Raw genomic sequence first — 23,732 nt, 5'->3', positions numbered from 1 at the left:
TGAAGGCTTCACTTCGAGCAACGTGTTTGCTTAAAATACTACGCTTTGAGACTCTATAAAGAAGTATTTAGGTACTAGTAGATATAATACCATTTTGCCTTTCATGTGTACTAGCAAATTTAAGCATATGCATACGTGCTGGCTATCGGATTTGGGCTGGTGTTGTTTACGGTTTAGAATACAATGAAAACACATAAGAATGTGTGTTTGTGTAAATGTATACTTTCTTTGATCCTTTATAACATATGACAAAAGGTTGTGATTTACTATATTTCTTTTAACATATATAATCATGTCATAATTTCCCATATAACATGGGGAGCAAATTATTTCGAAGGCATTGAAAATGTCCATGCATCTTATTTTAAAAGATTTCTTACAGAAGGTATATTTGCTTCCAATAAAGCCATACTTGGCGAAACAGGATGCTATAACATGCATATTGAGAGTCAAATGAGAGTTATTAGATACTGGATTAAACTTATAAGAATGCCTGATTATCGCTACCCCTATCAAAGCTGTCAAATATTGTTATCACTGGATAAATGTGGAAAGTATTCATGGGCTTCAGATGTGAGAAATATGTTATTTTCAAGCGAGTTTTCTCATGTTTGATTTAAGCAAAATGTTGGTGATATAAAAATGTTTTGTCAACATTTAAACAACGAATAAAAGATATATATTCACAGTTGGTACGCATCAGTCAATTCATCCAGTTTTCTTAGTCATTATTCGCAATGTAAATCGATGTTCGGACCTGCAAAATATGTCAGTGTTCTTAATGATAAGTCCCTTTTAAGAATTTTCTTATTGTTCTTCTGGTAAAACTGAAGACGAACGACACTTATTATTAGTCTGTACGACTTTCTCTGCCTGCCGAAAGAAGTATTTAAAATGCACTAATGATGCCCCACAAACGATATTCAATGTACTTAATTCTAATAATGCTGATATTATTAAATCTGTTGCCATTTTCATGAAACATTTGATGTCCATCCGTAAATCACATGTAAAATCATAATTTAATGTCACGTGACCAATAGTTGTAATTGAGTAACTTCAATTGTACTCTGGGCCACTGGGCCTTAACTACTGAATAAAGACTGTGTGACTGTCTGTCTGTCTATCTGTCATTGTCCAGGTACTCCATCAATGTCGGGTGGTTATTTGCAAGCCTGAACTTCAAGGTATCTAGTCGTTCCTCCCAATCTCTGTACTTCTATTTGGGGACAGTCTTTGGCCGGCATTGTACTGAAGCATCTTTGCCTCGTTCAGTCCTTGTTCATCTTCCAGGAACTTGGCCATCTCGAATAGGGTGGGATGTTGTTTTACCACAACCTTCGTGAGACGGCCATGCCAATTGCAACCCCGGAGGTTGTTGTTTGTGCGGGGGCCGTCAGTATTTTTGGTACAGTCGAAAAGATTCACTTTGACTTCGCTGTGTACAGGTCCGTGGTTGTGGTCTCCAGGTACTTGGGAAATTATGTCGTTCACTGTTAAGACTGATATGCAGTCGTTCTGAATGCATCTCCACGAGACCCATTTTCCCCTTTTCTTCTTGTTCACAATAAACATTTAACCATTTACATATATGTATGTTCCACCACGAGAAGTATAAAGAAACCTATTGTGCATTTTCCATAACTGAATTTGTGGAAATGATGATGAAACTGTAAATTCCAACATTCTTATAGCTTGCACGTTTATGTAAGAAATTGAATAACTCACTACTAATGAACTGAGTGAACTAAACTCACTCACTAAACCCGCTGGTTCACATGTCAACCCGCTGGTACAAAAGTCATATTTCGTTTCCTGAGAGGAGACATTTTACATTTTGTAGAAAACCAGTGTTTTGATCCTTTTAAAACAACACCGTTTTCACAACATCAAGCATCAACTAAATTTGACAGACTTTTTTACTTAAGGTGTTAAATAAATAGTAATGTTGAACATGAAATCAGTGATGAGAGATCAATAGCAGTACAACTGCACCACAAAAGGTTATTCCCCGATTTTCCAATATAACAATTTCTAAACGCGACGTCGTGGGCGACGTCGCCTTCGACGTCGTGGACGACGTCGATTTTGTATTTTTGTCGTAGATCATTCTTGTGTATTTCTGCACGACGTCTTACACGACGTCCTGGTCGACGTCGTCTTTTTTATGCGACGTCGTGGGCGACGTCGCCCACGACGTAGTTCTTTTTTTACGCGCCACGCGATGGCAATTATAGGACACCATAAGAGGGGCAATAACTTTAGACCAACTTTCCAGCTGTACAGCACATTTAACCAAAATGTCTGAGGTAAGATTAGTTATTTTTAAATATTTCGAACACATTACGATATCTAATATGATACACATTTTCATTAACAACTAGAACTATCGTACTCATCGCTGTGCATTGACATTGTTTGAAGGCATACATAGGCTACCACACATTAACGCCTGTGTTATATGATTAACATCAAGGCGTTGGCAAATCGACACCTGAGGTTTCCGTATAAACGGAGGTGTTAAATATTTAACATATTAACGCGTTAATGCCTAACACTATTTTTTACAGTGTATATACACACACAATGAGCTGTGAGGGCGGCATCTACAAATGAACCAGCCGTTACACTTGAGTGCACACCCACCCGCTCTGACTGGGTTCGGTATCCCGGCTGCTTCGTTTCAAGCACAAAATATTGCACTTTTGATTTGTGATTATAATTTTGTTTATTTGTTTTTTTCATAATCAGCAATACATATTATATGTCATGAAGAAGTGATAATTGTGTTTTAATTATGTTTGATTTTTTGGTTGCATATGACCTTTAACTATTTCATTACCCTGTCGCCCCTACAATGGGTGATGTCATGTTGAATTCCAAGAAATACCTCCACGCTCGGGCTGCTACGATTCACGCATATATTCCGTGATTCGAGCCGTATCCATTCCTACATTCAACTCGTTATTCACGATCACTAGGATCGAATATTCCTGATTCTTAACCCGTGAATATCTGGGTAAGAATTAGACTTCAGTATCCCCATGCTTGTCGTAAGAAGCACAGGGGCGTGTCACGCTTAGGAAACAGCGTTAGAAAGACATATAGGTATATAGACCCTTCCCTAGTTCTATAGAAAAGGAAAGGGATGTAACGACGGAAACACCCCATGGTTTTGAAGAAAATGTCTGCTTACTGTCGAGGAAATGATTTGTAGATGTTGCAATAAGTTTTAGACCCGTGGAATGGCGCTGCCGATCGAATCTAGCCCTACATAGGTGCTGTCAACGTGGCTGGAATTAATAAACGAATTTAAAAAGTGAGTTTTCGCTGTCATGGGTGATGCATGATTTTGGCTTGGAATTGCGGAGGTAGCTGTTTTCGGTGAGTCGTGGAGTATAACTTTTGAAATATTGATCCGATTGTGACCATTTATAGCTCATTTTGTAGGGAAATCATCTCGCTTATGATCCGTAGGCCTCGACGGGGCCTTAAAAATAGTTTACGTGGTGAAATCTAACTTAGATTGAGGAGGGGGTGGTTCCGTCGTTACATCCCTTTCCTTTTAGTACTCGGGTAGGGTCTATATACCTATATGTCTTTCTAATGTTGTTTCTAAGCGTGACACGCCCCTGTGGTTCCGTCGTTACATCCCTTTCCTTCTATATAGTACTATATAGTACTAGGGTTGGGTCATATATACCTATATGTCTTTCTAACACTGTTTCTAAGCGTGACACGCTATATAGAACTAGGGTAAGGTCTATATACCTATATGCCTTTCTAACACTGTTTCTAAGCGTGACACGCTATATAGAACTAGGGAAGGGTCTATATACCTATATGTCATTCTATATATATAGAACTAGGGAAGGGTCTATATACCTATATGTCTTTCTAACGCTGTTTCTAAGCGTGACACGCCCCTGTGGTAAGAAGCGACTAACGGGATCGGGGGACCCAGAGTGCGGCGTTAAACAACAAACCAACCACACAAACTGATTTTCAAAGAGGCGTCTCTTTACTTGAATTCGTGTTATATTTATCAAAGTAGAGATAATCAAAATGGAATATATTCATTAGTGTTCATGGAAATGGCGAAAGACAGATGACGAATGTGAATGTCCATTTTGAACAGATTACGCCATATGTTCTAATAATTTCGGATTGGACGCTCTCATTTAAGTACAATCATGTTAAATGCGTCCAAACCGCAATTTGAGCCCACAGCCCTGACTCCGGCACCTAATCGCCAGCACACAAAGTCAGCTATATAACCCAGTCAGATACACCTTTTGTGCCTTCATGGCTAGTACCAGTGAACGAATTAAGTTTCCTTTCCCCATGACTTTCAGTCTTAAATAAGGATTGGTTTTAATATATGATATAATATATCATAGCAGTATGAGCAACGCCATTCTAATTTGCGCTCGTAAAGACGTCAAATTCCAGTGTGTGTTTTACGGGTAAGTTGGCCTTTCAATTCCACACAATTCAAAGATATCTTTATAGAATATAGCAAAAATACAATTTAGGAGATAAAGTTGAGGTAAATTGTTCCTTCTGAGCCACTTTCGGCTTGTGTTAATCCCATACATTTTATGATCAGCCAGTGGAGCCTCACTGACGAGGCAGGGGAAGTCCCCGAACGGGTTTCCCTGTTTACATTCACTGGTTTCTTAAATATAGTATTACACGGGACATCGTTTAGCATTCTCTATTTCTCATTTAAGTCTTTTCTCTGTGAGTGTCTAAGATAGACTTGAATATATATACTGAGCCGCAAAAGAAACGTCACCCTACCGAAATTTTTGCCAGATATGTTTCTTCTGAATGTTAATTAATTTTTTACTCTTTATATTTTAGATAGACCTGGTTCGTAGCCAATGTTCAAGAAAATTTGGTTTCAGATGTTGTATTTGATACAAAACGCAGTTACTAAAGTAATGATGGGACGAGGTTTTTGTGCGTATCTCAAGAAAATGACAATGCACGTGCATCCCGAGGTGTCATCCCTATAAGAAGAGCCATCGAACTTGCACCGAATCATTCACTGTTCGACAGTAGCGACATGCCACGATTATCAAGGGAACAGAGGGACCAGGCTTTAGGAAGACTGAATGCTGGCCAGACTGCAAGACATGTTGCAAATCATTTTTCTGTTCATGTTCGAACAATAAACCGCCTGCAGCAACGAGTCCAAGCCACTGATCAGATGGATCAGGGAGCCGCTGTTACAGGTCATTGGCTCCCTCCCTCTGCAAGCCTTCTGCGTTCTGCTGTTTATTTTGTTGACAGTTACATAGACAGATTCTTTAATACAAATGCATAAAATCGGCGATTTACAATGTGATTAGGTTGTCTGACAAAACATCCACTTGCACAGTTTGAGATCGATTGGGTCATTGGATGAAGAGATATTTACAAAAAAACGGGTCCACATGCATTTCATGCCAAACCAAAGCTGTATATATGTGTTTTCCAATAACTATCAGTAGGGCTGCTATCAATATAGATCATAGACATCGATAATCGTTAACTAATTACCGATTGATTATCAATAAAAATTAGAGAAATAACTTTGAGCAGAAATGCCCCCAATAAGTCTGAAAGAAACAAATACGTTTCACATCAGTGGTGAGTGGTGACATTAAGGCTTGGATTACCAGCTAACTGCCGTCCTGAACATACGTTAATAGTAGTTCATGAATAAAGACCTGACTTTCTATATTTTCTGAGTAAATGTTTTAAAAATTCATCACAATTGTTTATTTAGGATATCATCGATTACACAAGTTTTATATTGATAATCATTAATGATTATACCTATCGACAATATTTCCGATTATTGATCTTTTTAGCCAGCCCTAAGCCTGTGAAGCTAAGCTTGATCAACTGGGTGGTCTGATGATTTTGTTGTTTAACACATGAGATAATGTTTGAGGTTCAGCATGCATATGCAGCAAATCTTCATTGTGGACCTGGAGCGGTAAGGTAGCCTAGTGGTTAAAGCGTTGGCTCATCATGCCGAAGACCCGGGTTCGATTCCCCACATGGGTACAATGCGTGAAGCCCATTTCTGGTGTTCCCCCGTCGTGATATTGCTAGAATATGGCTAAAACCGGTGTTAAGCCATATTCATTCACTCACTCATTTTGGACCTGTTCTCAAGTCCATTTATATTAAGACAGAAAAATTGTAATGGCACCAGAGTTTATTGCAAGAAGCAAAGTTACAGAATCTATTTGAAGCATGGCTCAAAAGCATATGTTACAATGAAAGATAGATAAATATCATAATAAAAAAGTAATGTCACACTATGTAAAATTACATGTTTTCAAAATCTCCATACATTTTTGAGGACGCACTGCCCTGTACACAACAAATCAGTTGATACCTTGAATTCCAAGGATTGCTCTATATGCTATTCTTACACAGATAACCATGGGTTTTTTTGGCTTATGTATTTGAAAATTGAATTGGAGACCAATTATTATCTTATTGAATATATTCCTGATTGAGGACACAAATTATTTTATCTAATGGTGCATAATTCTTCAACAGAAATGTTCCATTTAGCTAAAAGGGTTTTTTAGTCACTGACCAAAACTGCTCGTTCTAGGATTGATGCGTTCCCCTACCGTGCTGTTTGCTGGTAAAATGGAAAACGCAGATACTCAGTCACTCACTCACTAACTCTGAACCAAATTATTTTCCCTTTCACCCATCCCTCTCTATAATGCCTTAAATGAGGCAAGTCTAGATTGTTCTCAGCCTCTGAATCTCCCACCTTGGGCTCCTGCATTTTAAATGGACTTCTCTGTTTCCAACAGAATGATATATTTTCAAAGACTAAGCATTAGCCTAAGAGCAATCCTTATAATACAGACCAGTCTCAGATCTCTTATATCACAACATATTCAGTAGACAATTTAACATCTTATATTCTACATACAAACGAATACCTTCATCTGAATCTTATACATAAATCCAATAAATGAGTATAATCAAATAAAATAAAATAAGATTTATATTCACAGGTCTTAGTATGTGAGCTCCTATGGCACCGAGTTAAAATGGGAATAACTAAAAAGCAGACAAATATAAAAGTATGATTACACAGGAGCCTCATAATAACAAATTAAAGACACTAACGCTCATATGCCCCGATACATTAATATTGTTACCCCTAACTGTCTTAAACCATTTCAGTACTACCTCGTCTACTTCAAACTTAGCTGTGACCATACGTTTTATAGTTAGGGAGAAGGATGAGCTCTCAAACGCTTCTTTGATTTTATCAGAATTCGTTATCCATGTGGAAAGTGTGTTTTGTGGAACGCCAAACTCTTTAGCAATCTGCTCCGATTTTCCGCCATTCTCAACTGCGATGCTAACTTCATACTTCAACTCAATTTTTTTTACTGTCTCTTTTAAGTTTACCAACATCTGATCTAGTTATCCCCCAAGATATGTCGGGTCCTTTGCTAGATTGCTCAGTCATGATGATAACCATACTGCAAAGCAAACCATTTCATATCATTTTATACCCTACAACACAATAGCTTTCAATTTTGACTCCTAATCCGTATTTCTCAGTCCGCAATTTAGAAACAACTCAACAATCACATGCTAGTCACTTGATCACACAGAACCCTCGTTGGATTATTATGTGAGCTCTTATGGCACAGTCAACTTGGGACTAACTAAAGGCAGAGAAAACATAAATGAATGATTACACGTGAGCCTCATAATAACATAAATTATGTTGACAATGAATGTCTGAAAAGAAGGACCATTTACCTCACAGATTGTGTTCTATGAAAGATAATTTCCTGTTTTATGCTGATACCTTCACATTTGGTGCAGTTAGACACTGGTTACAGGTGTTTCTGGTTATCTCAGTAAAATTTTCTTCTAAGTATTTATCGACCCAAGAACATTCTAAAAGATGCATGCAATGAATCATTCTTGGTGTATATAAAATTATTCCATACCCTTTTTGTGTTTGGTTTTTGGAAGCCAAAAGGCAGTTATATATTTCTTATTTCACATTTTATGAAAGACTGTTGTATTCAGATGAATTTTAATTCCCTGCAGTCAGACAAAAGAAAAGAACTGGGACATCTATGCTGTAAAATTTTTGTTCAAAATGACTTTGAATTGAATACTGCTAGACAGTGTCTCAGGAAATTAGTCCATGTTGTCATTAGAGTAGTTTGCCACTAACAAGAAATGAGGGGAGATTACTCTCTTACATGAATATCGGTTAAAGATTTCGTTCAACACCGAACTCTGCAATATTCTGGACCAAACAATCCAGTGATTGCAGTGCAGTAACAACATTAATGACAAGTAAGCTTTGAACATTTTCTCATCACTATATGGCTGAAATAATCCTGATAAGACCTTGTATTTTATTTACAATTTACTTAGTAATTCACAGGGCATTCACGGTGTTATGACCGCTCACAACCTGAGATAGGTTACAAATATCTTAGCCAATGGGTCTGGTCCCAGGTAATTAAACATGAGAAAGACACCATAACATTAGTTGTCATTTCAGAAATATAATACTTCACTGCATTTTTTAATTGCCACACAGGAAAAATCTGTTGGAAGGTGCTGCTAAATAGTATCTTAAAGGCAACAGAAAACATTTTCAAGGTCATTCATCTCTACCAAAAGAAGTGTCCATTGTACAAAAGCAAGTAGATCATGCTGCTAAGTAGTATCTGAAAGGCAACAGAAAACATTTCCAAGGTCATTCATCTCTACCAAAAGAAGTGTTCATTGTACAAAAGCAAGTACAGCATGCTGCTAAATAGTAACTAGTATATTACAGGCAACAGAAAACATTTTCATGGTCATTCATATCAACCAAAAGAAGTGTCCATTGTACAATAGCAAGTAGATATTGCTGCTAAATAGTATCTTAAAGGCAACAGAGAACATTTCCATGGTCATTCATCTCTACCAAAAGAAGTGTCCATTGTACAATAGCAAGTAGATCATGCTGCTAAATAGTATCTTAAAGGCAACAGAAAACATTTCCATGGTCATTCATATGAACCAAAGAAGTGCCCATTGTACAATAGCAAGTAGATCATGCTGCTAAGTAGTACTATTAAAGGCAACAGGTCATTCATCTCTACCAAAAGAGTCCATTGCGTGTTTGCGAATCACTATCAAATAGTGATGATACCAGGTGTACGTGAACAAGTCTGTGGCATAGCGAAGATACTGTCACAATAAGCCTATTCAACTTGATGTGACAAGTCTATGGCAAAGTGAAGATTCTGTCACAGTTAGCCTAATTATCTTGCCTAGGAAAAAACGGTCACAACTTCACTGCTGTTATCTGAAGTCTCTATCGACAATAATCACATCTGTTTCCATATTTCATGCAATTTATCCTCGGCCAGAAGATTGTCAACATTTCAAACCTTTTAGAAATGATCCAAGGTCTTCTCTAAAGTCATTGTTGGACTTTGGAATAAAGCAAACCTTTAGCTGGAACTTTCTTTCCCCAATCTGATATTTTCGGAAATGACTAAAGAGACTTAAAAGATCCAACTTGACAATGGATGACCTGGTATCTGGGAGCTGATCTTTTAGAATTGAATATACCTTCTTCCAGAGACCTTGAGTGATAGGTACTGCTGAGTGTCTTGGACTAGCATCCTCTGTCACTGTAAGACTCTCTTGTGGACTTCCAGCAGATGATGAAGCATGAGGTATCTTTTTATCAAAACCTCTGGTCAATTCATCTGTTGAACTTTGCAATTCTGTGCTTGAAACAGCCTTGGAATCAATTCTGCTGCTTCCATGAATTTCCCCTTCTTTGTCTGACTGGTTGTATTTGCCAGGGGTATCGCTCTTCATATCTTTGAGAAAGTTTTCTTGATTCACATATCTAAACCTATCTGTGACCACATGATGAGTTTGTTTCTTCTGCACGTACAGTTTTGCCTCAAGACTTTGCAAGATCTTCTCACATTTCATAGGAAATTCACTCCGAACCTGTGTCATCAATGCATCAGCAGTTTCCATTGTCCTATCTTCTGACTTGTCCCTTGCCGCCAAAACATAAACAATCTCTCTTTCTTTAAAGAGCCTCATGAACCCCTCTTTTTTCATCTCTTCTAGCTTTGATTTCATTGCACGCTGATTCTTTTCCATTCCCTCTTTCTTTGCTAGTTCTCCAAGGGTGTATTGAGATTTTATACCTGATTTCTTTGTTTTCTCTCTCGTGAAGTGGTCCCACATTTCATCAAGAACAGTTTTGGTCATGTGACTAGTCAGTGCCCTGAAGAGGATATCTGCAGAGTTTCGAATCTGAGATGCCACGACTCTTGTGTTGTTGTCAAAACCTTCCTTGACATGGATGATGTACGTGTGTGTCTGATTGTACATGATTATATCAAACATTTCTATGTTGTTAATGAACATTCGGTCTCCAACTAGGAAGCCAGTCTGTAATGGCTCTATTCTCATTCTGATTAGTTTGTCCAAAAGGATGTAAGTGTCATTGTACATACCTTCCGTAAGAGGTGTGTTCATTCTGAGAAATAATTGTACACATGATTTCAATGGGTCTTCATCATGTTCATTATCGCTTGGTTGATAAGAGCACACTATGCCACCTTTAACCTCTCTAACTTCACCATGAGACCTCAAGAGCTTCTCGGTTTCCTGTAGGTCCAAGACCACTTCCTTGCTAGGGAGGAAATCAGTCAGAAACTCATGAAGAGAATCCAGTGAAAATCTCTTTGTTGTCAGTTTGACAGACGCTTCCCCTGCGTGTGAATGAACCCAAGGCAAAGGCATCAAACCTGCTGAGGTGATTGTTTGCTGTTTTATGACAGACATGAAACTTTCATCCAGCATTTGGAAATACTCAAGTTTTATTTTCAGCCATTTCCCACACCAAAAGTAGTAAGGTGAGGAGGAAGAAGATGCGAAGTTTGATTGGATGAAGCTGGTGATGGGTTTCTTTGGGCATGGTGTTCCACCAGCATTGCGCAGAGACATCTTTACATCAGTATGCAGCATTTTTCCAAAAATCTTGTTTTGCAAGATATGTTCACTTAAGGCCTGTAAGACATCTCTGAAATTTGGTGGACTCTCTTTCCATGTTTTTATGGGAGACCTCTTTGATTTTGTGTCTAGGAAAAGCCTATACTCACTTGCTTTTAGCCAGAGATCAAGATCATCACAAGAAAGCTGGATGTACTCTTCAGATTTGTTCTTGAGATATCTGTTGATTCTTATGTACAAGTTTTCTTGAAGCCTCTTGATTGTCTCCTTGTTGTGTTCTTCCTGCATCAAGTCAAACATTGCAAATGTTTCGTCATCTTTTTCTTCATCTTTTCTTTGACTGGAACCAAACTGGTATGTAGGCTCATTTCTGTCAATAGTTGCAAAATGAGAAATTATTTCCTGCATGTCAAATATGTTTGGAAATTTTGTCATAACCCCAATAGAAAGTTTTTTAATTGCAATTGATGGGCGTTTGATTTGCCAAGTTTTGCAGAACTTGAGGATTGATGCCATCTTTTTTGGTTTAGCAATGTACTTGTGGACGACCACGTCTATGACATCCCAAATGTTGATGGTTCCTCCTCTCTCTGGAATGTATTGTTTCCTGACTTGTGACGTGTCTCCTGTCACATTCCTTGTATCCAGCTCAATTGTTGTTGGCTCCAGAAGTCGTCTTGCTATCTTCTTTGGAAATTCTGGACAGCTTCTCTGATCAACATGTAAGTAAGCCATTCCTGATACAGCAGCAAATATTTCTGGACCATCCATGTCTCTGTAAAAGAAAATCATGTAACTTATTCTTTGATTAACATGTTGTAATTGCCTTGGTTCTATGATAGACTCGATGGCAGGTGACATTTGACACTGTATGGGTGTTGTGCACTCAAACAGCTTAACCTGAAAGCCAGATTCATGTTCTTGTAATCTGCCAGTCACATTTTCTTTCAAAAGCAGCTCCTTCAATGTTGCCTTTCGATCAGCTTTAGCTGGATCCAAAACTGAGTGCTGCGAAGTACCAGGTCCATTGTTGTCCCCGTCTGCTGACTGTGATTCAGAAGTATTAGGGACACCTTCAGAGATGGCACTCTCTCTCCGGACGTCAGATGTCTGCTGCACTTGGGGATCTATTAGTCCATCTGTGCCCCTTGTCTTCTTTCTAGGCGTTTCTCCTCCATGTTTCCTTTTCCTTTTTCTTGCTTGCCTTGTAATGTTTGAAATAATCTCTTCTGCTGTCTTGCTTTCGTCTTTCTTGTTGATTTTTATTTTTGAAATGCTGAGTGTGGGGAATGAAACTCTTTGTTTGTTGCCCGGCACAGGTCCTTCTTCGTTTTCATCTCCACTGGAGCTACAATCTGTGTCTGAGGAGAATTCAATTTCATCCAGTTCCAAACTTGATGTTTGCATGTAGTTACGTTGTGTTTCGGAAGCCCCGAGATCACTGTCATGTTGGCTGTGCTGGAAAAAAATGTTTACGATGGTCATATATATATAAAGTCATGAATGTTGTAACCTTATGTCCATCTCATCATGTCATGTATCAGATAAAGGGTACGTTAAGATGTGAATTAAGTGAATTAATAACCATTGCTTCAGTATGGCTGGTTGTTGTCTTACAGAGTGGAATGCTTTTCAAAATGGACCCATAAAATCCGGGTTAGGATCGTTTTTCAGCAACCCTGCTAATCCTTAGTGGGAATGAGTGAGTTTAGTTTTACGCCGCTTTTAGCAGTATTCCAGCAATATCACGGCGGGAGACACCAGAAATGGGCTTCACATATTTTACTTATGTGGGGAATCGAACCCGGGTGTTCTGCATGACGAGCGAACGCTTTAACCACTAGGCTATCCCTTTGTCCAAAGAGGCAACTAAAGGGATCGGGTGGTCAGACTAGCTCACTTGGTTGACACGTCATCATATCCCAGGCCACTTGCATAGACTGATGCTCTTGCTGTTGATCACTGGAGTTTCTGGACGCCGCCATATAGCTGGCATATTGCTGAATGCGGCATTAAACAACAAAGTGTTCAAAATGTTGTCTGCAGAATAGTGCAACTGAATATGTCTTAACAGTTTAAAATCCAAAGAAAAAGAGAAAGCCATGTAGTTGTCAGCATTAACATTCAAATATTTTCGACATTCATGCTGAGGAAAAACAATACGTACACCTAATTTAACAAAATTAAACCGGATTAAGCACACTCCGCTTCTTTTGAAAACATAATGACAAAGTTATGCTCATAGGTTGTTATTGTAGTATGGTTGAACTTTCACCGTAAAAGTCCGAAAATCAAATCATGGTGAAACAGCTGAAATTTTGATGAAACAAACGGGACAGAAAGTTGAACCCTACCTTTCTTCAACACATGTACTGAACCACATGATAGAACTGGAATGACCAATTACAATGGTCATAAATATGGGTGCAGTGGCGGGCATACTGGAAGTCGTATTCCAACCTCAGTCGTTTCTGGGCAGAAGCATTAGGTGCGTTCCAAGACACGAATCGCAAATTCATCGGTCAACAACAGATCGAAGGGCTTGCTCACTTTTCCAAAACGGAAGCGCAACAATCGCTCTCTCGCCCTGCCTTGGCATAGAACGAAATAGTAACTCGAAGAATTTATGACTACTTTGAAAATGTGGAGCAACCCTGAGACGAATTTCTTGTTCTGTCAAATTAAATTTCCGTCAGCCGCCAATTTTAAGCGACGGCAGACGTCAGACAGGTGTGATTGTGAGAAGCACGAGCAAGACAGTTGTCGCCGTAAAATCGCAAGCAAGTGATTGGTTCTTTGCAACACACCCGTAGTCTGAATTCACTGGTGGGGGGATTTCTAGGGAGATGTTAAACAATGGGCAGCCATGACATAAGTCTCCCTGGGGTCTGAATCGTAAGATCAGGTGCAAACTGTACCAGATGCATCGATTGCACGCTGTTTCTTCAATCTAAATTCATTTCTTTATGCCACAAGGACTCAATAAATATTCACAGAAATCCTTAAATTTGAATTCGACAACGAAAAACGTGTGATCCACAATTTAAACAAAAACAATTAATTAAATGCAGACCAAAATGATTTAGAAATTCACATTTAATGTGAACAGATCAGTTAATCAGAATGCAGGAATTACAATCATAACAATGGAAATTTATGTATGTAAACTTGAATTAAATACTACATGTAAGTTTAAATAAACGTCAACAAGAGGTTTGCGGGTTTTTTTTGCTATGTAAAGTGAGTGAGTTGATTTTACGTCACATCGGCAATATTCCCAGTCATATCGTTACTTTTCTACTTAAAGTGGATGTAATTTGAATATGAAATTTGTCGTAACCAAATTATTAATTACCTGTGGTTCTGCAGGTGTCTTGGCTGAGCCCCCCTCGCCTGAAACACGAACAAGACCAACATAACTTCACTTTGTATTCATGGAGAGCGGGTAGCCGGTGTTCCTGCAATATTATGTGAGCAATATCTAACTGATTTAATAAGCAGTTAAAATTCTCTCTAATGCATAACTCTTAAATCAGCCTTTATCTGTCACCGCAACCAGACACAGGAATGGAATATATTCCGAAATGTGTCACTGGGCACCAGGCAGATAATTTACGTGTGCCTTTATTTTTTCACCTCACATTCAACGTGCCTCTTCAGTTTAAGCAAACATGCACTGAATGACCTCATGAATTTGCTTTCCACACGCGCATTTCGTGTTTTCATCTTCATGGGCTAGGTAGTCAAGGTTTGCTTCTGAACTTACAATTAAACAGAAAAAGAAAAATGTCGAAATTTATCAGTGTGAAGTTTATAATTTTACTGAGTATATCTGTGTGAAGATGGACGTACAATACATACCAGACGATCGAGCAAAGAAACTGAGAATGGACCGTTGACTCATGTCCCTGCCTATATCGTCCTCCCTGAAACAAAATGTAATACGTGAAGCACGTGAGTGAGTTTGGTTTTACGCCGCTTTTAGCAATATTCTAGCAATATCACGGCGGGGGACTCCAGAAATGGGCTTCACGCATTGTACCCATGAGGGAATCGAACCCGGGTCTTCGGCGTGACGACCGGACGCTTTAACCACTAGGCTACCCCACCGCCCCTGAAACACCTGAACAAGTTGGGGATGGATTGTTTATTGCTTTGCTTTGTCTGATCCAAACTCGACTACTCAAAGACTCGACCACCGTCATGCAGTTTCCATATTGCCCATGGTAAAGTGGGATTTACTCCAGGAAGCACTGATTGAAGTAAAATGGCAAACGTGTCACGGCCACAAAATCATCGGTCCCCCCAAAAGAACAGTGTCTTTCGTGTCAATGTTTGTATCTCAAAATGGCAGGATTCGGTTCTACCGGTGTCAAAGTAATATCGTTGAGAATCTAGAGATAATTCCAACCAAATAAACACAATGAATACAACTTCAAAATAATACAAAAACAGTCAATTTTATGATGTCGGAGAAATATGTTTTTCCGCGTTTTCTTAACTATTTCATTACCCTGTCGCCCCTACAATGGGTGATGTCATGTTGAATTCCAAGAAATACCTCCACGCTCGGGCTGCTACGATTCACGTATATATTCCGTGATTCGAGCCGTATCCATTCCTACATTCAACTCGTTATTCACGATCACTAGGATCGAATATTCCTGATTGTTAACCCGTGAATATCCGGGTAAGAATTAGACTTCAGTATCCCCATGCTTGTCGTAAGAAGCACAGGGGCGTGTCACGCTTAGGAAACAGCGTTAGAAAGACATATAGGCATATAGACCCTTCCCTAGTTCTATATAAAAGGAAAGGGATGTAACGACTGAACCACCCCCATGGTTTTGAAGAAAATGCCTGCTTACTATCGAGGAAATGATTTGTAGATCCCGCAATAAGTTTTTAGAATGTCGCTGACGATCGAATCTAGCCCTACATAGGTACTGTCAACGTGATTGGAATTAATAAACGAATTTAACAGGTGAGTTTTCGCTGTCTTGGGTGATCCATGATTTTGGCTTGGAATTGCGGAGGTAGCTGTTTTCGGTGAGTCGTGACGTACAACTTTTGAAATAATGATCCGATTGTGACCATTTGTAGCTCATTTTGTAGGGAAATCATCTCGCTTTTGATCCGTAGGCCTCGATGGGGCCTTAAGAATAGTTTACGTGGTGAAATCTAACTTTGATTGAGGAGGGTGTGGTTCCGTCGTTACATTCCTTTCCTTTTATATAGAACTAGGGAAGGGTCTATATTCCTATATGTCTTTCTAACGCTGTTTCTAAGCAAGACACGCTATATAGAACTAGGGAAGGGTCTATATTCCTATATGTCTTACTAACGCTGTTTCTAAGCAAGACACGCTATATAGAACTAGGGAAGGGTCTATATTCCTATATGTCTTACTAACGCTGTTTCTAAGCAAGACACGCTATATAGAACTAGGGAAGGGTCTATATTCCTATATGTCTTTCTAACGCTGTTTCTAAGCAAGACACGCTATATAGAACTAGGGAAGGGTCTATATTCCTATATGTCTTACTAACGCTGTTTCTAAGCAAGACACGCTATATAGAACTAGGGAAGGGTCTATATTCCTATATGTCTTACTAACGCTGTTTCTAAGCAAGACACGCAATAAAGAACTAGGGAAGGGTCTATATTCCTATATGTCTTACTAACGCTGTTTCTAAGCAAGACACGCTATATAGAACTAGGGAAGGGTCTATATTCCTATATGTCTTTCTAACGCTGTTTCTAAGCAAGACACGCTATATAGAACTAGGGAAGGGTCTATATTCCTATATGTCTTACTAACGCTGTTTCTAAGCAAGACACGCTATATAGAACTAGGGAAGGGTCTATATTCCTATATGTCTTTCTAACGCTGTTTCTAAGCAAGACACGCTATATAGAACTAGGGAAGGGTCTATATTCCTATATGTCTTTCTAACGCTGTTTCTAAGCAAGACACGCTATATAGAACTAGGGAAGGGTCTATATTCCTATATGTCTTTCTAACGCTGTTTCTAAGCAAGACACGCTATATAGAACTAGGGAAGGGTCTATATTCCTATATGTCTTACTAACGCTGTTTCTAAGCAAGACACGCTATATAGAACTAGGGAAGGGTCTATATTCCTATATGTCTTTCTAACGCTGTTTCTAAGCAAGACACGCTATATAGAACTAGGGAAGGGTCTATATTCCTATATGTCTTTCTAACGCTGTTTCTAAGCAAGACACGCTATATAGAACTAGGGAAGGGTCTATATTCCTATATGTCTTACTAACGCTGTTTCTAAGCGTGACACGTCCCTGTGGTAAGAAGCGACTAACGGGATCGGGGGATCCAGAGTGGATCATTTCAAGAGTGCGGCGTTAAACAACAAACAAACCAACCAAACTGATTATAAGGAGGCGTCTCTTTACTTGAATTCGTGTTATATTTATCAAAGTAGAGATAATCAAAATGGAATATATTCAATACAGTGTTCATGGAAATGGCGAAAGACAGATTTGAATGACGAATGTGAATGTCCATTTTGAACAGATTACACCGTATGTTCTAATAATTTAGGATTGCACGCTCTCATTTAAGTACAATGTTCAATGCGTCCCAACCGCAATTCGAGCCCACAGCCCTGACTCCGGCACCTGATCGCCAGCACATAAAGTCAGCTATATAACCCAGTCAGATACACCTTTTGTGCCTTCATGGCGAATTAAGTTTCCTTTCCCCATGACTTTCAGTCTTAAATATGGATTGATTGTAATATATGATATAATATATCATAGCACTATGAGCAACGCCATTCTACTTTTCGCTCGTAAAGACGTCATATTCCAGTGTGTGTTTTACGGGTAAGTTGGCCTTTCAATTCCACACAATTCAAAGATATCTTTATAGAATACAGCAAAAATACAATTCAAGCGATAAAGTTGAGGTAAATTGTTCCTTCTGAGCCACTTTCGGCTTGAGTTAATCCCATACATTTTATGATCAGCCAGTGGAGCCTCACTGACGAGGCAGGGGAAGTCCCCGAACGGGTTTCCCTGTGTACATTCACTCGTTTCTTAAATATAGTATTACACGGGACATCGTTTAGCATTCTCTATTTCTCATTTAAGTCTTCTCTCTGTGAGTGTCTAAGATAGACTTGAATATCTATTTATAGAAATTATTGTCTAATAAAATTGAATCACTGCTATTATTTACTATACAGATACAAATATATATTCGGAGAGATGTCGGATACACACCCATACACTGTAGCTGCCAAGGAAACAACGTGTGGTACGTTTGGACAGTGTACTGTGCTTCTAGTTCTTTAATGAACTCAAAAAACGCCACCAGTCGTGGTACATGAGCTATAATATTAAATCATAAAAACAAAAGTAACAAGATGGACAAAGGGAAAAAAGTAAATGGTAATTACAACAAAAACAAAACGAAAACATATTGTGATATAGTAAAAATATACAGAAACACAACATAATTAAGACATTGTCTTAATGATGTACAGTATACATACAATTACAATCAATTATCGTGCAAGTAATTAAATGCGAATCGGGAGTTTTCGAAAATAATACTTATAAATTTTGCTAAATTGTTTAATTCACTGATATTCTTAGTAGATAAAGGTTTTTTAAAGTAACTAAACTTAGCCCAAAGAAAGTAATAACCTTTAATTAGCTACACACGCTGGTGGTGGAGAGTCTCGCACCTCAGTAGGTAGTAAAAGGTATCACCAACAGCGGGTGAGTTACAAAGATGACAAACACGATCTTCTCTAGGTATTGACTAAGCTTAGCCATGGGTAAAATAACACTCTTACATGTGATAGAGATTGAATGAATCCAACAACTCGTCACAAAGAGGTGATATCACCCTACGTTTACACGTTTGTCCACTTCGACGGCTCGCTCTGCAATGAAAGTTGAAATGGAAAAAAATTGCTTATATATAGTGGTAGGTGATTCCATTATATCTGTATGGTAATCAAGTATTAGATATAGTGTTTTTCATTATATTCTCATCGGTTAATTAAACTATAATAACTGTTACACGTCATTAATTAGCTATAATACAAGTTATAGTATTAAATATAACTTTGTTTACCTCGTATGGTAATAAACATCGGAAGACACTTGTAGCTTTCACCCCTATTTAGAAACAAAATGGACTAGTCCAATAATCGAGCTATTTTTCGTTCATTCTTGGAAGCGATAAGACGTGTATTGTCTGAGCTCTACATAATAAGTCATCAAGCTCTTCTGTTCTTTTATCTCAGTATAAATATGATAATAATCAATTCCTAATAAAACAAAGGTGTTAATTATACGAATATTATGCGGATATACTATCCATGTAAGCTTCAATCTGTACATATTCATTCCAGCAGAGAGATTTAAAAATGGCGGGTGCTGGTGTTTGACCTGCATCGTGACGTCACAACCTGGCGCGATCGCCTGCTTTGAAAATGGGCCTATTTAACTATTTTTCTAATGGTTAATGGTAAAATCTGAGTGGATATACAAACAATACTCGTAAAATGAGTGGGATATTATAATAATGTTGTTAAATGATTCAAATATGAAGGAATTAGGATAAATACAGTTCAAGCTTCAGCCTACATCAAGTTCCCTTGCTTGTTTGATCGTGTCACCATAAAATAGACCTTTTATCTTTTATGTCATTATAAATCATATAGTAATTCTTGTTAATACTTCCATGATGACTATTAAATGAATATTATGTGAATAAACTACCTTGGTAAAACCTATATTTAAATAATTTCATTCTCAAAAGAGGAGTTTAAAGCGCTGTCAACTCGTCTGACCTAGATTCACTCGAGCTCTGTGTCGTTATGTTCAGCTTTGCCGCTACAGTTAGAAAAGGTGCCTGTTGGACTATTTTCTAATCGGTATTGAGTTGATATATATAAAGTATTGGTAGGATGAAAGAGAGAATTGGTCTTAGGTGGTACAAATATGTATTAATTAAGTATTGACAGTTGAAGCAGCTACTCCCTAGTTTATCCATGTAAACAGTGTAAACAGTGTAAACAGGGTAACCCGCTCGGGGAATACCCCTGCCACGGTTTAGTCTCTATTCGCCTACATCTCAATTCGCCTATATCCCATTTCTCATACAAAAACAATGTAGGCTAATTGGGATTAGAAAATGCACCCCTACTCTTATAATGAACCTGACTCACTGGTCAGTGCCATACTAATTATGTGAATCTTCCAAATTATCCTTACTCATCTCAAAATTACTTTTTAACGACACACATTTTGGAAAAAGTAAGCATAAATGGATAATGAATATTGAATATATTTTTGACGAAATTGGACTTAGTTATATCTGGAATTATTCAAATTTTGAAAAAAAAAAAAATATATATAATGCATTACTTATTCATCTGTATATATGAAATACTCGACTGCAAATACAGTGTATATAACTATATGAATATATTTAATTGCAACATATAATTAACCTCATATGCCGCTGTCTGCGGCCTGAGTTGAAATAAAGTTCAGTTCAGTTAAAATAAAATGAAAGGGATTAATGCACAAGCTAAATTGTAAAAGCAATGATGATATGTAGTTGAGTAAAGAGGATTGGTGCATCCACTAAGAAGTCCAAACAAGGTTATAATAAAATACCCAGTTCTCTGCTACTAATAGGCTTTAAACCAAATTAACCATATAAACTGGAGCGCTCGCCAAGCACTGACAGTCACAATGGCTAACCTGCAGAGGCCAGAGTTCATCTTGTCTCAGAGAGGAGGAAGACAGGTACAACGCGATGACCACAAGTATCGACTGAATGTTGTGAGACAAGTAGCCACACACTGTAAGTGCGTCATAGATCAATGTAAGTGTAAATGCAGTGCCATTGGCGACCACATATCTTCCGTCACAGAGCACCCTCCTCTGATGAATGAAGAAGAGACTCCTCACCAGACTGAGACAAGGTGCTCGTGATGAAATGAGAATGGACATCCTCACAAGTAAACGTCCTTAACACCAATGTGATGTGATATGATGTGAATATCATTGTGATAGGAAAATGACAATTAACAGAGTAAATAAATAACAGACAAATAATAGAAATAAATTCTTTAAAAAATGTCTTTTTGTCCTTCAACTACTTCAACTAGAAGAGTCCACTTTTAGATCATAGGGGTGCCACTAGTTTACCATTGCGTAGTCAACAGACCATGACATGTTGTTTTAAGACTGTAGGCGAAATGAGAACATGCCCCTGCCGAGTCAGCGAGGCTAATTCGTGAGGATTGGGGACCGTTCATAATATATGGCTTCAATTTATTTTCTTTTATACAATTATTTCTATTTCTATTCCTTCATATCATTATTATTTTTTTTTTATTTTTTTTTATTTTATGTTTTGGTGGGAGAGATTTAAACGGGGTGTCACCCATTATGTTCTGGGCAGCTAAGGGGGTCATCTGTACACATGTCCTAGGTGGTGTCAGCATATTTGTGTATACATTAAAATAATGTTAAATGATGCGTAAGAATTTTGGGAAGGGGAGGTGGGGGGCATTGATTTTGTATATGACATGCAGGGGAGGGGCATTTACTACTTTGTACATAAATTATAGGGGGCGGGGGCATTCACATTGTACATGTCCTCCTCTCTCTCTCTCTCTCTCTCTCTCTCTCTCTCTCTCTCTCTCTCTCTCTCTCTCTCTCTCTCTCTCTCTCTCTCTCTCTCTCTCTCTCTCTCTCTCTCTCTCTCTCTCTCTCTCTCTCTCTCTCTCTCACACACACACCTCCCCTCGCCCCCTAACCATTAATTATGATCGGTCCCTAATCATAAAATGCATAAGTATACTGTTTTATTGTATCCTATGAAATTGTAAACATAACCTTACTTCTAATTATGTATAATTGTTTTGTTATAACATGTTGTATATCACTTGTAGCTGTGACAAGTGTGAGTTGTTTGTTGGGATGAGATGTAGCGTGTCCCAGCCTGTGTCATCATGTACTGTAATCATGTGTCTTGTATATACAGTTGCTAAACATAGGATGTGGGGTGGGGGATGCAGGGGTGGGGGATGCAGGGGTGCGCACCCCACCCACCCCTTTTGTCCTGAAATATTATTAAATGAGCATCGAAGATGGGTGTTTGCCAATTATTTGTGATAGTATTGTACTGAAGATATGTGCATAGTCATGAGAGGAGGATGAGAATATGACTGACTGGTCCGTGGAGTGTGTGAAGCTTGTTTATGGAGCTGGGTGAGTGGGTGTAAAAAGTGAGTGAGTAAGGTTTTACGCTTTTAGCAATATTCCAGCAATATCACCAGAAATGGGCTCTCCACATTATACCTATGTGGGCAATCGAACTCAGGTCTTCGGCGTGACGAGCGAACGCTTTAACCTCTAGGCTACCTCACCGCCCTAGGGTGTTGAGAACATAATTGTCTCAGGCGGCTTAGTTGAGAAGGATGAGGTTTGAGAATCGGTACAGAGTGTACCCAGTGACCGTAGTGTGGGAGCGGCCGGGCTGAGAGAGTGTGAGTAAAGTGAGCGAGTTATGCAGTTCAGTGTTTAGTATAACCCACTAATCCATTAAAAAACATATGTCTACCTCGGCGAAACAAGAATGGATTTTCACTGTAATACCATTTTGTTTCCAGGGATGACACCGTCCGCTCACGTATTCCGTCAATCGAACCGTAGCCATTCAATAAATTCATATCGTTATTCACGATCACTAGAATCGAATATTCCTGATTTTCAAACGGGCGTGTTTTACTTCACTCATCATTTATCAAAGTGAGATATCAAAATGGAACATATCCAATGCAGATAGTTTTCAGGCTATGGATATGGCGAAAGACGGGTCCATTTTGAACAGATTACAGCATCATATTGGGATTACACTTTCTCAGTAAAGTACAGATTCTAGTACTTCTTTTGATTTCCTATGATATACATCAGTCAGATTGATCGACAACGGTGTTATTGGTAATACCTTTAAAAAATCGACCGCCGAGTTTCATTCCTCATAGTCAGAACCTATCCTAGAATTTGTCCTAATTTACGATATCCTTGCGCTAGGATTCTTATCGAGAATAGGGCCTTGGTCCAGTTATCGCTGTAGCGCAGCTATAACCAAGAACACCATGAAGATATGGGGACAACAGGTCTTCTAGAGATGTAAACAAAGGGAATTGTATTTACCTCTACTCTAGAGTACAGCTTTCAGCCTCCCGAGTTTTCCAACATTTAGAATCTACGTATTTCGCTGGAAAACTCGGTTAGCGTCATTCCAGAAAATACCCAGGGGAAGTAACTCTAAATTAATATTGCGCCATCTTTTCTATGGAGCTCGTAAGGGGCATAAAACCGTTTTCAGTGTTTCAAGTTTTCAGATACCCCCCCATTTCATTCGAACTGTAATACATCATTTACACCAAAAAACTAAAAGCGAAGGCTAAAAATGTCAGGAAAATTGAATATAGCCACAAAAATCAGAATCCTAACATGAAACACAGACAGACGTACATTGAAATGAAATAATTTCAAATGAGAATCTCCAAAGGCAAAATCACAGGGGCTTGTAACGCTAAAAACTGCCATCAAGGTTTGTACTGTCACCAACGGGGTTTTATCACTATATAAAAGCAAAGGGATGTAAC

General features: G+C 38.5%; 1 protein-coding gene and 1 long non-coding RNA gene across 4 annotated transcripts; one reads left to right on the top strand and one right to left on the bottom strand.

Moving 5' to 3' along the window:
* Nucleotides 1–6,199: 6,199 nt before the first annotated feature.
* Nucleotides 6,200–23,388, bottom strand: LOC124276581. Of its 3 annotated transcripts, XM_046712228.1 has the most exons (5): nucleotides 23,275–23,376; nucleotides 18,307–18,414; nucleotides 14,902–14,966; nucleotides 14,396–14,433; nucleotides 6,200–12,498 (listed from the first exon to the last, which is right to left on the bottom strand). In XM_046712228.1, the coding sequence occupies exons 3-5, from the start codon at nucleotides 14,942–14,944 to the stop codon at nucleotides 9,433–9,435; spliced, it is 3,147 nt and encodes a 1,048-aa protein (XP_046568184.1). In that variant the 5' UTR covers nucleotides 14,945–14,966; nucleotides 18,307–18,414; nucleotides 23,275–23,376; the 3' UTR covers nucleotides 6,200–9,432. The 3 variants fall into 3 exon arrangements, with proteins under 3 accessions (XP_046568184.1, XP_046568183.1, XP_046568185.1); XM_046712227.1 differs by lacking the exon at nucleotides 18,307–18,414 and having other exon boundaries at nucleotides 23,275–23,388; XM_046712229.1 differs by lacking the exons at nucleotides 14,902–14,966; nucleotides 18,307–18,414 and having other exon boundaries at nucleotides 23,275–23,374.
* LOC124276582 lies at nucleotides 9,571–22,342 on the top strand. Its single transcript, XR_006898575.1, has 4 exons — nucleotides 9,571–9,649; nucleotides 18,861–18,866; nucleotides 22,057–22,059; nucleotides 22,332–22,342. It is a non-coding gene; the product is annotated as an uncharacterized LOC124276582 (long non-coding RNA).
* Nucleotides 23,389–23,732: the final 344 nt, after the last annotated feature.

Source organism: Haliotis rubra, unplaced genomic scaffold (assembly GCF_003918875.1).
Source record: "Haliotis rubra isolate DU_JTF1 unplaced genomic scaffold, ASM391887v1 Scf21, whole genome shotgun sequence".
Classification (NCBI taxonomy): domain Eukaryota; kingdom Metazoa; phylum Mollusca; class Gastropoda; order Lepetellida; family Haliotidae; genus Haliotis; species Haliotis rubra.
Note: the sequence above shows the minus strand (reverse complement) of the source record. Positions and strands in the feature narration are given on the sequence as shown.

Bases quoted from the DNA above. Each gene is read 5' to 3' on its own strand.
- LOC124276581 (XM_046712227.1), bottom strand. From the start codon at position 14,944: ATGAGTCAACGGTCCATTCTCAGTTTCTTTGCTCGATCGTCTG. The intron at 14,434-14,901 runs GTATGTATTGTA...TTCGTGTTTCAG, and splicing joins TTTCTTTGCTCGATCGTCTG to GCGAGGGGGGCTCAGCCAAG. The intron at 12,499-14,395 runs GTAATTAATAAT...ATTTTTTTCCAG, and splicing joins AGACACCTGCAGAACCACAG to CACAGCCAACATGACAGTGA.